Genomic DNA, 13,412 nt, shown 5'->3' with positions numbered 1-13,412 from the left:
ATGTATGTTTCTAATACTTGCAAGTTGTTGTTTTTTTATCTCTCAGTAGATTAAGTTACATTGAGCAGGATTCAGGAACATTGAGCAGGAGCTATCATATACCTTACCTGCCGCACTGGCCTTTTGGTTACATAATATAGCAAACCTTTTTTGTCCGTTGAAATGGAAATATTTTGTTCTGTCTCTCTGTTTGTCCTGTAGCTAAAGCCGTGCCCGAAACCACTGGGAAATTCAGACCACTTCTCTCTGTCACCTCCGATCAAGACGTAAGTGTTAGCTCTCACTCTCTCTGTCTCTCTATCTACCTATCACTCTCTCTCTTTTGCTGTCTCTCTTTCTCGATCTCTCTCTTTCTCCAACTTTTCTTTCTCTATCCATTTCTCTCTCTCATCTTTCTCCAACTTTTCTTTCTCTATATATTTCTCTCTCTCTCTCTCTCTCTCTCTCTCTCTCTCTCTCTCTCTCTCTCTGATGACTCAGGTTGAAACTAGAGTCATCTGTTCTCTCGGCTTGGGGCCTGTGTGGGCTTTCTCACCTGATTCATGCATTAATATTTTACTGCTCAAACACTGCTTACCTCAGCCTGTGGCAGAGAATTGGGAATGCTCTTATAGCAGTCTGGATAAAAGTGTCTACTTAATGGATAAATTGTAATTGCAAGTATCGTGAGATAAGGGCTTCCTAACTAGAATTCTCACAGTAATTTGACTTAAGTGGAAGTTGGCATTCACCCCGATGACTGGATTTGTAACTTCCACCTCTCCCTCTCTCAGAGCTGTATCTTGCAAATATATGTGTGTAAACCAGAGAGAGGGGGTCTGGGCTTTGCTCTGATTGGAGGATGCAACGGAAGTACGCTCAGAGTGAAGGAGATATGCGCTGGAGGCATGGCGCAGCAGGATGGACAGCTCAGAGTGGGAGACATACTGCTCGAGGTACACACACGCTAAAGCCCTGCACAGGCATGCATTTTAAGCCCAAGGCCTACCCATGCCTGCGACATTCAGAAACTCTAAATCAGAAATAACTTCCTCCGTTAGTACAGTAAATCCTTTAGTTGCTCCTCTATGTCTGTCACTCGCTCACTGGGCACAGCTCGCTCTGCATGCGCTCTACTCATGGCTGCTTTGAGTCTGTGAGTATCCATAGCAACGGCTCCACTTGGGCTGCTCTGCTCAATGAAGAGACATAAGTGAGCATTTAGCTGTTAGCTATTTTTTGTCACTCTAAACATTTTCTGTGAAATAATCTCTCCTGTCTTATATTTGACGAGGTTGAAGCACTTCGTTATGATCTTAGTCAGATATGACTGTACTGTGCAGCAGAGCACACACAAAGGGTTCAGCTTCAAAATATTAGTGATAGACGAGTCCTGCCTGTACCCTAGTTATTCGGGCTCTGGTCGGGTAGCAGAGCTCTTACGCACACATGTGACTTATCAATGACTGATCCATCCATGACTGATGATGTATCCAAACATGACTTTTAATACAGTTGAAGTCGGACGTTTACATACACCTTAGCCAAATACATTTAAACTCAGTTTTTCACAATTCCTGATATTTAATCCTAGTCAAATTCCCTGTTTTAGGACAGTTAGGATCACCACTTAATTTTAAGAATGTGAAATGTCAGAATAATAGTAGAGAGAATGATTTATTTCAGCTTTCATTTCTTTCATCACACTCCCAGTGGGTCAGAAGTTTACATCCACTCAATTAGTATTTGGTAGCTTTGCCTTTTTAAATCCCACAATAAGTTGGGTGAATTTTGGCCCATTCCTCCTGACATAGCTGGTGTAACTGAGTCAGGTTTGTAGGCCTCCTTGCTCGCACACGCTTTTTCAGTTCTGCCCACAAATGTTCTATAGGATTGAGGTCAGGGCTTTGTGATGGCCACTCCAATACCTTGACTTTGTTGTCCTTAAACCATTTTGCCACAACTTTGGAAGTATGCTTGGGGTCGTTATCCACCCCCACAACATGATGCTCCCACCCCCGTGCTTCACAGTTGGGATGGTGTTGTTCGGCTTGCAAGCCTCCCCCTTTTTCCTCCAAACATAACGATGGTCATTATGGCCAATAAGTTATATTTTGTTCATCAGACCAGAGGATATTTCTCCAAAAAGTACGAACTTTGTCCCCATGTGCAGTTGCAAACCATAGTCTGGCTTTTTTTAATGGCAGTTTTGGCGCAGTGGCTTCTTCCTTGCTAAACGGCCTTTCAGGTTATGTCGATATAGGACTCGTTTTACTGTGGATATGGATACTTTTGTACCCGTTTCCTCCAGCATCTTCACAAGGTCCTTTGCTGCTGTTCTGGGAATGATTTGCACTTTTTAGCACCAAAGTACATTAATCTCTAGGAGACAGAATGCGTCTCCTTCCCGTATGACGGCTGCGTAGTCCCATGGTGTTTATACTAGCGTGCTATTGTTTGTAAAGATGAAAATGGTACCTTCAGGCGTTTGGAAATTGCTCCCAAGGTTGAACCAGACTTGTGGAGGTCTACAATTTTTTTCTGAGGTCTTGGCTGATTTCTTTTGATTTTCCCATGATGTTAAGCAAAGAGGCACACAGTTTGAAGGTAGGCCTTGAAATACATCCATAGGTACACCTCTAATTGACTCAAATGATGTCAATTAGCCTATCAGAAGCTTCTAAAGCCATGACATAATTTTCTGGATTTTTCCAAGCTGTTTAAAGGCACAGTCAAGTTAGTGTATGCAAAATTCTGACCCACTGGAATTGTGATACAGTGAATTATAAGTGAAATAATCTCTCTGTAAACAATTATTGGAAAAAGGACTTGTGTCATGCACAAAGTAGATGTCCTAACCGACTTGCCAGAACTATAGTTTGTTTTAACAATACATTTTTGGAGTGGTTGAAAAAAAAGTTTTAATGACCTAAGTGTATTTAAACTTCCGACTTCAACTGTATATTTGTACTAAATATGTGTCATTGTTGTATTCAAATGTGTTCTAGGTGAATGGTATAATAGTATCAGGTCTGAGCCACTGTAAGGTGGTGGATATCCTCCGTCAGGCTGAGGGAAACATCCAACTCACAATCTGTAGAGACATACCAAGAGCCAACACAGCACCCTGCACTGATGTATCCTTCTCTATGGCCTTCCCTGGAGACAACATGGCCGTCTGTCCTGGATCCAATATGGCTTCCTGTCCTGGATCAAATATGGCCTCCTGCCCTGAAGTCAACATGGCTACCAGCAATCGATCCAACATGGCATCCTGCACTGGATCAAATGTGTCAGTCTTCATCGAAGCCCGTATGTCGGACAATGCCGAGCCATTCTCCAACCCTTCTGCATGTTCCTCACCTGATTTCCAGCAGGAGGAACTTCCCTCTGGTGAGATAGAGATAGTTAATCCAAAAGTAATATTTGTTTTGGGGTTTCATACTTAATAAATCCTCTTGATCCTACTTGAGACGCAGACGTCCCACCTAGAGCTCTGGAAATGCAAATGCGCTACGCTACACGCTAATAGTATTAGTTAAAATGCAAACGTTCATTAAAATACACATGCTTGGTATTGAAATAAAGCTACAGTCGTTGTGAATCTAGCCACCGAGTCAGATTTTTAAAATGCTTTTCGGCGAAAGCATGAGAAGCTATTATCTGATAGCATGCAACACCCCAAAAGACCCGTAGGGGATGTAAACAAAAGAATTAGCATAGTCGGCGCTACACAAACCGCACAATAAAATATAAAACATTCATTACCTTTGACCATCTTCTTTCTTGGCACACCTTGATGTCCCATAATCAATACTGGGTCTTTTTTTGGATTAAATCGGTCCATATATAGCCTAGATATCGATCTATGAAGACTGTGTGATAAACGGGAAAAAAGTAGCATTTCATAACGTAACGTCATTTTTTAAAAGTTAAAAAGTCGACGATAAACTTTCACAAAACACTTCGAAATACCTTTCTAATGCAACTTTAGGTATTACTACACGTTAATAAGCTATAAAAATCATCAGGAGGCGATGTAAATTCGATAGCTGGTCGTGTGGAAAAAATGTCCGGAAAAACACAGAGACAATGCCTCAGGTTGGTGGTCGGAGGGAATCGGTTCCCTTTGGTCGGATCTACCAAGAATCAAATCAGAATCAAATGAGAAGACTCTATACATCCTGTGGAAGCTGTAGGTACTGCAAGCTCGGCCTCATTTAATACGGTTCACCTTTAACAATCCATGGAAGTGGCGCATGGATATTTTTTTCCATCTCCAGTGATCAGATTTTCCTGCGCTTTTCGATGAAACAGACGTTCTGTTATAGTCACAGCCGTGATTTAAACAGTTTTGGAAACGTCTGAGTGTTTTCTATCCACACATACTAATCATATGCATATACTATATTCCTGGCCTGAGTAGCAGGACGCCAAAATGTTGCGCGATTTTTAACAGAATTTCCGAAAAAGTAGGGGGAGGCTTAACAGGTTTTAAAAAGTGTTATTTTTAGCTATGTTTAGCGAAGTAAATATTTCAATCTGCAGGCCTAAATCCTAAACAAAATGTACTTAAATGCCCAATGCAGCCATTTTTATCTCAATGTCAAATCATTTCTGGGTAACAATTAAGTACCTTACTATGATTACTTTTGACCATTTTAATTGAAAACGAACAAAAATAGCTTCTTAACAAGAGCAATTTCTCAAGCTAAAATTGCTCGGACTTTCAGGGAGTGGTCTGAGTGGGGAGGGGAAAACTGGAAACTAGTTGTTATTGGCAGATAGGTTTGTAACTCTTTCTTATCAAATCAAATATTATTGGTCACATACACATGTTTAGCAGATATTATTGCAAGTGTAGAGAAATGCTTGTGTTTCTAGCTCCAACAGTGCAGTAATATCTAACAAGTAATATCTAACGATTTCACAACAATACACAAAGTAAAGGAATGGAATTAAGAATTTACAAATATTTGGTTGAGCAATGCCGGAGCGGCATAGACTAAAATACAGTATGAGTAGTGCAAAATATGTAAACATTATTAAAGTGACTAGTATTCCAAATTATTAAAGTGGCCATTGATTTCAACTCTATGTATATAGAGGCAGTAGCCTCTAATATATTAACAAATTTACCGTCTGGTGATTTCACCAGGCAGGCCAAAACTCTATCTCACCAAAACAGGCTTAAATTTCAGGCGGCCTTTTGAAACGGCTCTTACACTAAAAGGGCATTAAAAAAACGAAAAAGATATTTGTCCTCCGAAGAGGGGTGGTGGTGGGTGGGTTAATATTTTTTTTTAAATAAAGAATTGGAGCAGGGTAAATTTGATTCCGATGGCCATCAGGCTGCTGAACAGTGGAACATAGTAGGACAGATGTAGGATGTTGAACAGTGGAACATAGTAGGACAGATGTAGAATGTTGAACAGTGGGACATAGGACAAATGTAGGGCCCAATACATGGTCGGGCAGTAGACTGCAGAGACAGAATAAATATGTTTCCAGTGTTTCCATATTGAATGTATTATAGTGTATTATTTTTTTGTATTTGTATGCTGGCTTCACAAAAATAATTTTCATGTAAAAAAAAAAAAGAAGTAGGGCATTACATTTGTACAATTTCACAGTATTATACCAACCTGATACTGTGGAAATATATGTATAAAACCCAGGAAAATAACATTTTTGATTGCACTGGGCCTTCTAAATAATTGAGTCATACTGTATATAATTTTTTCCTGTGTATTTGATTACAGAGGGGACTTCAGATCCAGTACCTGATGTAGAGGAGGACATTACCCCACTTTCACCCCCCGATGCCTCCTATCACCCCTCACTCCACCTGCGGGCCCTCACAGAAGAGGACATGGCTGGACAGGTAAAACACAACACTGTAGCATTGCAGTCTATTGTGAAAATAGGAGCCCCCATACTCACCTGTCACTTCTCTCTCTCTTTCTCTCTCTGGTGCGTGTGTAGGAGAGCTGTAACAGTAAACCCTCTCATCAAGCTTGCTGCCTGTCCAGCAAAAGTATGACTAACTTGCTCCATGAAGCCTCGGACATGTAAGACTGATCTTATCATCCTCTCCTCTTTTACTCCTCTCCATTTGTCTCTCATTAACAATCACACATTGTTGCCAGTAGGGGAGAGCGGGGTAAGTGGAACCAAAATAAAAAATACATACAGTGCCTTCAGAAAGTATTCAGAACCCTTGACTTTTTCCACATTTTTTACATTACAGCCTTATTCTTAACCAGATTAAATATTTTTTCCCATCATCAATCTACACTCAATACCCCATAATGACAAAGCAAAAACAGGTTACCGAATTGAGGACGCTTTTCCTATGGTTCATATTCATACCAGCCAGGTAGACTATACTCCTGTTGTAAAGAGAAGCAATGTGCTTAATATTAGGCAAGTTAAGTTAAGAAATAAATATAATAAGCCTAAAGAAAGCTTATGGGATTCTCCTATTTTTATTAGAGGCCATCACTCTGTTTTCTCACACAATTGCATAGCCTATAGAAATGTTGCGCAACATGAGCTCATGGTCTCTCATGGAGTGTTTGATAAAATGTTTCATTACATTTGCATTGATGTCCAAGTGATTAGAAGGACAATAGAGTGCTGAGTAGCAGGCAGTTAGCAAGTTTGCTCGGCTACTACCAGATGGCGGTTTCAGACGACTGTGTGATCACTCCCAATGTGAGTAAGACTTTTAAACAGGTCAACATTCACAAGGCCGTAGGGCCAGACGGATTACCAAGACGTGTACTCCGAGCATGCGCTGATCAACTGGCAAGTGTCTTCACTGACATTTTCAACCTCTCCCTGACTGAGTCTGTAATACCAACATGTTTCAAGCAGACCACCATAGTCCCTCTCTCCAAGAACACTAAGGTAACCTGTCTAAATGTCTACCTACCTGTACCTCACACATCTATAGCCATGAAGTGCTTTGAAAGGCTGGTCATGGCTCACATCAACACCATTATCCCAGAAACTCTAGACCCACTCCAATTTGCATACCGCCCCAACATATCCACAGATGATGTAATCTCTATTGCACTCCATACTGCCCTTTCTCACTTGGACAAAAGGAACACCTATGTGAGAATGCTATTTATTGACTACAGCTCAGCGTTTAACACCATAGTGCCCTTAAAGCTCATCACTAAGCTAAGGACCCTGGGACTAAACATCTCCCTCTGCATCTGGATCCTGGACTTCCTGATGGGCCGCTCCCAGGTGGTAAGGGTAGGTAACAACACATCCGCCACGCTGATCCTCAAAACAGGGTCCCTTCGGGTGCGTGCTCAGTCCTGTCCTGTACTCCCTGTTCATTCATGACTGCATAGCCAGGCACGACTCCAACACCATCATCAAGTTTGCCGATGACACAACAGTGGTAGGCCTGATCACCAACAATGATGAGACAACCTATAGGTAGGAGGTCAGAGAGCTGGTTGTTTGGTGCCAGGACAACAACCTCTCTCTCAACGTGATTAAGAGTAAACTAGATGATATGGACTACAGGAAAAGGAGGACCGAGCACACCCCCATTCTCATCGACGGGGCTACAGTGGAGCAGGTTTAGAGCTTCAAATTCCTTGGCGTCCTCATTACCAACAAACTATCACGGTCCAAACACTCTTAAGACAGTCATGAAGAGGGCACAACGAAGTCTATTCCCCCTCAGGAGACTGAAAAGATTTGGCATCCTCAAAAGGTTTCAGCCACACACATTGCTGACAGGTGTATAAAATCGAGTGCATTCTCATAGGATGACACCTTTCTAAATAGTCAGTTCATCAAATTTTTGTCCTGCTATAGCTGCCCCGGTCATCTGTAAGTGTTGTTATTGTGAAGTGGAAACAACAGGTCAGCCGCGAAGAGGTAGGCCACACAAGTTCCCAGAATGGGACCACTAACTGCTGAAGCACGTAGCGCTTATAAATCGTCTGTTCTCGGTTGCAACACTCACTATCGATTTCCAAACTGCCTCTGGAAGCAACGTCAGCATAAAAACTGATCGTCTGGAGGTTCATGAAATGGGTTTCCATGGCCACGCATCCGCACACAAGCCTAAGATCACCAAGCGCAATGCCATGCATCGGCTGGAGTGGTGTTAAGCTCGCCGCCTTTGGACTCTGGAGCAGTGTAAACAAGTCCTCTGGAGTGATGAATCACACTTTACCATCTGGCAGTCCGACGAACGAATCTGGGTTTGGCAGATGCCAGGAGAAGGCTACCTTCCCAAATGCATAGTGACAATTGTAAAGTTTGGTGGAGGAGGAATAATTGTCTGGGGCTGTTTTTCATGGTTTAGGCTAGGCCGCCTAGTGAAGGGAAATCTTAACACTACAGCATACAATGACATTCTAGACAATTTTGTGCTTCCAACTTTGTGGCAACATTTTTGGGGAAAGTCCTTTCCTGTTTCAGCATGACAATGCCCCGCTCCACAAAGCGAGGTCCATACAGAAATGGTTTGTTGAGATTGGTGTTTAAGAACTTGACTGGCCTGCACAGAGCCCTGACCTCAAACCTAATCGCCCAATATCAGTGCCCGACTTAACTAATACTCTTGTGGCTGAATGGAAGCAATTCCCTGCAGCAATGTTTCTACATTGAGTGGAAAATTTTAACTGAGGAGTGGAGGCTGTTATAGTAGCAAAGAGGGGACCAACTCCATATTAATGCCAATGATTTTGGAAGGAGATGATCGGCGAGCAGGTGTCCATATACCACACCCCCATTTCATTGCACCTTCACGAACTGTCACTGGACAACATCGCCCACGTACCCCAAGGAAACTCAATTTACCTTGTCCCTATGTTCAACTTACCCCATACCCCTACGACCATGCTTCACCATAGGGATGGTGCCAGGTTTTCTCCAGATGTGACACTTGGCATTCAGGCCAAAGAGTTCAATCTTAGTTTCATCAGACCAGAGAATCTTGTTACTCGTGGCCTGAGCGTCTTTTAAGTGCCTTTTGGCAAACTCAAAGTGGACTGGCATGTGCCTTTTACTGTGGAGCGGCTTCTGTCTGGCCACTCTACCATAAAGGTCTGATTGGTGGAGTGCTGCAGAGATGGTTGTTCTTCTGGAATCTTCTACCTTCTCCACAGGGGATTTCTGGAGCTCTGTCAGTGACTATTGGGTTCTTGGTCACCTCCCTGACCAAGGCTCTTCTGAACCGAATGCTCAGTTTGGCTGGGCAGTCAGCTCTGGGAAGAGTCTTGGTGGTTCCAAACCTCTTCCATTTAACCTCTACGGATCGGTGCATGTTTTTTTCTTTATTGTCTTTTACCAGATCTAATGTGTTATATTATCCTACATTCATTTCACATTTCCACAAACTGCAAAGTGTTTCCTTTCAGATGGTATCAAGAATATGCATGTCCTTGCTTCAAGTCCTGAGCTAGAGGCAGTTAGATTTGGGTATGTCATTTCAGGCGACTTTAATTGAAAAAAAGGGTCCGATGGAGATGACTGATGGAGGCCACTGTGTTCTTGAGGACCTTCAATGCTGCATACATGTTTCAAATCAAATCAAATTTTATTTGTCACATACACATGGTTAGCAGATGTTAATGCGAGTGTAGCGAAATGCTTGTGCTTCTAGTTCCGACAATGCAGTAATAACCAACAAGTAATCTAACTAACAATTCCAAAACTACTGTCTTATACACAGTGTAAGGAGATAAAGAATATGTACATAAGGATATATGAATGAGTGATGGTACAGAGCAGCATAGGCAAGATACAGTAGATGGTATCGAGTACAGTATATACATATGAGATGAGTATGTAAACAAAGTGGCATAGTTAAAGTGGCTAGTGATACATGTATTACATAAGGATGCAGTTGATGATATAGAGTACAGTATATACGTATGCATATGAGATGAATAATGTAGGGTAAGTAACATTATATAGGGTAGCATTGTTTAAAGTGGCTAGTGATATATTTACATCATTTCCCATCAATTCCCATTATTAAAGTGGCTGGAGTTGAGTCAGTGTCAGTGTGTTGGCAGCAGCCACTCAATGTTAGTGGTGGCTGTTTAACAGTCTGATGGCCTTGAGATAGAAGCTGTTTTTCAGTCTCTCGGTCCCAGCTTTGATGCACCTGTACTGACCTCGCCTTCTGGATGATAGCGGGGTGAACAGGCAGTGGCTCGGGTGGTTGATGTCCTTGATGATCTTTATGGCCTTCCTGTAACATCGGGTGGTGTAGGTGTCCTGGAGGGCAGGTAGTTTGCCCCCGGTGATGCGTTGTGCAGACCTCACTACCCTCTGGAGAGCAGTTGCCGTACCAGGCGGTGATACAGCCCGCCAGGATGCTCTCGATTGTGCATCTGTAGAAGTTTGTGAGTGCTTTTGGTGACAAGCCGAATTTCTTCAGCCTCCTGAGGTTGAAGAGGCGCTGCTGCGCCTTCTTCACGATGCTGTCTGTGTGAGTGGACCAATTCAGTTTGTCTGTGATGTGTATGCCGAGGAACTTAAAACTTGCTACCCTCTCCACTACTGTTCCATCGATGTGGATAGGGGGGTGTTCCCTCTGCTGTTTCCTGAAGTCCACAATCATCTCCTTAGTTTTGTTGACGTTGAGTGTGAGGTTATTTTCCTGACACCACACTCCGAGGGCCCTCACCTCCTCCCTGTAGGCGGTCTCGTCATTGTTGGTAATCAAGCCTACCACTGTTGTGTCGTCCGCAAACTTGATGATTGAGTTGGAGGCGTGCGTGGCCACGCAGTCGTGGGTGAACAGGGAGTACAGGAGAGGGCTCAGAACGCACCCTTGTGGGGCCCCAGTGTTGAGGATCAGCGGGGAGGAGATGTTGTTGCCTACCCTCACCACCTGGGGGCGGCCCGTCAGGAAGTCCAGTACCCAGTTGCACAGGGCGGGGTCGAGACCCAGGGTCTCGAGCTTGATGACGAGCTTGGAGGGTACTATGGTGTTGAATGCCGAGCTGTAGTCGATGAACAGCATTCTCACATAGGTATTCCTCTTGTCCAGATGGGTTAGGGCAGTGTGCAGTGTGGTTGAGATTGCATCGTCTGTGGACCTATTTGGGCGGTAAGCAAATTGGAGTGGGTCTAGGGTGTCAGGTAGGGTGGAGGTGATATGGTCCTTGACTAGTCTCTCAAAGCACATCATGATGACGGATGTGAGTGCTACGGGGCGGTAGTCGTTTAGCTCAGTTACCTTAGCTTTCTTGGGAACAGGAACAATGGTGGCCCTCTTGAAGCATGTGGGAACAGCAGACAGGTATAGGGATTGATTGAAGAAACCCGTTGGCTACACCACCTCGGATAGCGTCGTTCCAGTGAGCCATGTTTCCGTGAAGCATAGAACGTTACAGTCTCTGATGTCCCTCTGGAATGCTACCCTTGCTCGGATTTCATCAACCTTGTTGTCAAGAGACTGGACATTGTCAAGAAGAATGCTAGGGAGTGGTGCACGGTGTGCCCGTCTCCGGAGTCTGACCAGAAGACCGCCTCGTTTCCCTCTTTTTCGGAGTCGTTTTTTTGGGTCGCTGCATGGAATCCACTCCGTTGTCCTGTTTGTAAGGCAGAACACAGGGTCTGCGTCGCGTCGCGAATCCTGTGTTCTGTTTTAGTCCCTTCCCCAGATCTGTGCCTCAACACATTCTTTTCTGAACTCTACGGACAATTCCTTCGACCTCGTGGCTTGGGTTTTTCTCTTGACATGCAGAGTCAACTGTGGGACCTTATACAGACAGGTGTGTGCCTTTCCAAATCATGTACAATAAATTGAATTTACCACAGGTGGAATCCAATCAAGTTGTAGAAACATCTCAAGGATTCTCATAGCAAATGGTCTCATAGCAAATGGAATTTCAGTTGGGTTTTTTTGTAATACATTTGCGAAAAATTTTAAAAACCTGTTTTCACTTTGTCATTATGAGGTATTGTGTAGATTGATGAGGATCATTTTTCATTTAACTTCTTGATGCTACCAATCCCTGTAGCGGGATAATTTTTGTCTGCAACCGCTGAATAGCATAGCGCAACAGTCATATAATATTACTAGAAAATATTCATATTCATGAAATCACAAATGCAATATTTTGAAACACATTTTAGCCTTTTGTTAATCACCCTGTCGTCTCAGATTTTGAAATTATGCTTTACAGCGAAAGCAATCCAAGCGTTTGTGTAAGTTTATTGATAGCCTACCATAGCATTATGTACACTTAGCATCAGGAAGCTTGGTCATTTACTTTACTTTATTTAATTTACTTTGGGAACGTTATTTTTCAAAACATAAAAATAGTGCCCCCTAGCTTCAAGAGGTTAATGAATTGCAAAATAAGGCTGTAATGTTGAAAAAGTCAAGGAGTCTGAATAGTTTCCGAATGCACTGTACAGTTGAACTCAGAAGTTTACATACACTTAGGTTGGAGTCATTAAAACTCGTTTTTCAACCACTCCACAAATTTCTTGTTAACAAACTATCACAGAAATGTTCCATGCTCACAAACTGCTTATTTGTCACACATTTTGTGCACAAATGTGTTTACATCCCTGTTAATGAGCAAGGTAATCCATCCATTTGACAGGTGTGGCATGTCAAGAAGCTGATTAAATAGCATGGTCATTGCACAGGTGCAACTTGTGCTGGGGACAATAAAAGGCCACTCTAAAATCAGCAGTTTGTCACACAGCACAATGCCACAGATTCAACGTGTATGACAGTGTGTTCCGGTTCCCCAGCAATATCCAGCAGCTTCGCACAGCCATCGGAGACATGTCGGTAACATTCCACATGCCACAATCAACAGCCTGATGAACTCTAAGTGAGGGAAATGTGTTGCGCTGCACAAGGAAAATAGGGGTCACACCAGATACTGACTGTACATCCATTCTTTTTTTTCTAAGTGTACAGTATCTGTGACCAACAGTATTCTCAGTCATGTGAAATCCGTAGGTTAGGGCCTAATGAATATTGTATATTTCAATTGACGGATTTCCTTATGTGAACTGCAACTTAGTGAAATCTTAGAAATTGTTGCATGTTGTGTTTATATTTTTTGTTCAGTGTACGTAGCAGTCTTACGGCTTAGGGTAGAAGATGTTTGGGGTCCTGTTGAGCGGCAGGTAGCCTAGCATTTAAGAGTTGCAGTTGGGCCAGTAACCAAAAGGTTACTGGTTTGAATCACTGAGCCGACTAGGTGAAAAATCTGTCTGTGATCTTGAGCAAAGCACTTAATCCTAATTGTTCTTGTAAATCTCTCTGGATAGATACGTCTGTTAAATGACTAAAATGTAATGTAAAATGTTCCAAGTGCATTGGTACGGCTTGCTGTGCAGTGGCACAGAGAATAGTCCATGACATGGGTGGCTTTGACAATTTTTAGGGCATTCCTCTGACACCTCCTGGTATA

The 13,412-nt window shown here is 42.8% G+C and overlaps 1 protein-coding gene across 3 annotated transcripts in view; it reads left to right on the top strand.

Annotated features, from left to right (window-relative positions):
• The window catches only part of LOC112252776 (tyrosine-protein phosphatase non-receptor type 20-like), an 89,989-nt gene that overhangs the window by 62,633 nt on the left and 13,944 nt on the right, over window positions 1-13,412 (top strand). For all 3 annotated transcript variants that reach the window (XM_042323456.1, XM_042323455.1, XM_042323457.1), the window contains 5 exons: window positions 202-266; window positions 774-935; window positions 2,988-3,372; window positions 5,742-5,863; window positions 5,965-6,050. In XM_042323456.1, the coding sequence (XP_042179390.1) occupies window positions 202-266; window positions 774-935; window positions 2,988-3,372; window positions 5,742-5,863; window positions 5,965-6,050 (820 nt within the window). The remainder of the gene's footprint in view (window positions 1-201; window positions 267-773; window positions 936-2,987; window positions 3,373-5,741; window positions 5,864-5,964; window positions 6,051-13,412) is intronic.

Source organism: Oncorhynchus tshawytscha, linkage group LG06 (assembly GCF_018296145.1).
Source record: "Oncorhynchus tshawytscha isolate Ot180627B linkage group LG06, Otsh_v2.0, whole genome shotgun sequence".
Classification (NCBI taxonomy): Eukaryota; Metazoa; Chordata; class Actinopteri; order Salmoniformes; family Salmonidae; genus Oncorhynchus; species Oncorhynchus tshawytscha.
The sequence above is the reverse complement of the archived record's forward strand: the minus strand, read 5'-3'. Positions and strand labels throughout refer to the sequence as shown.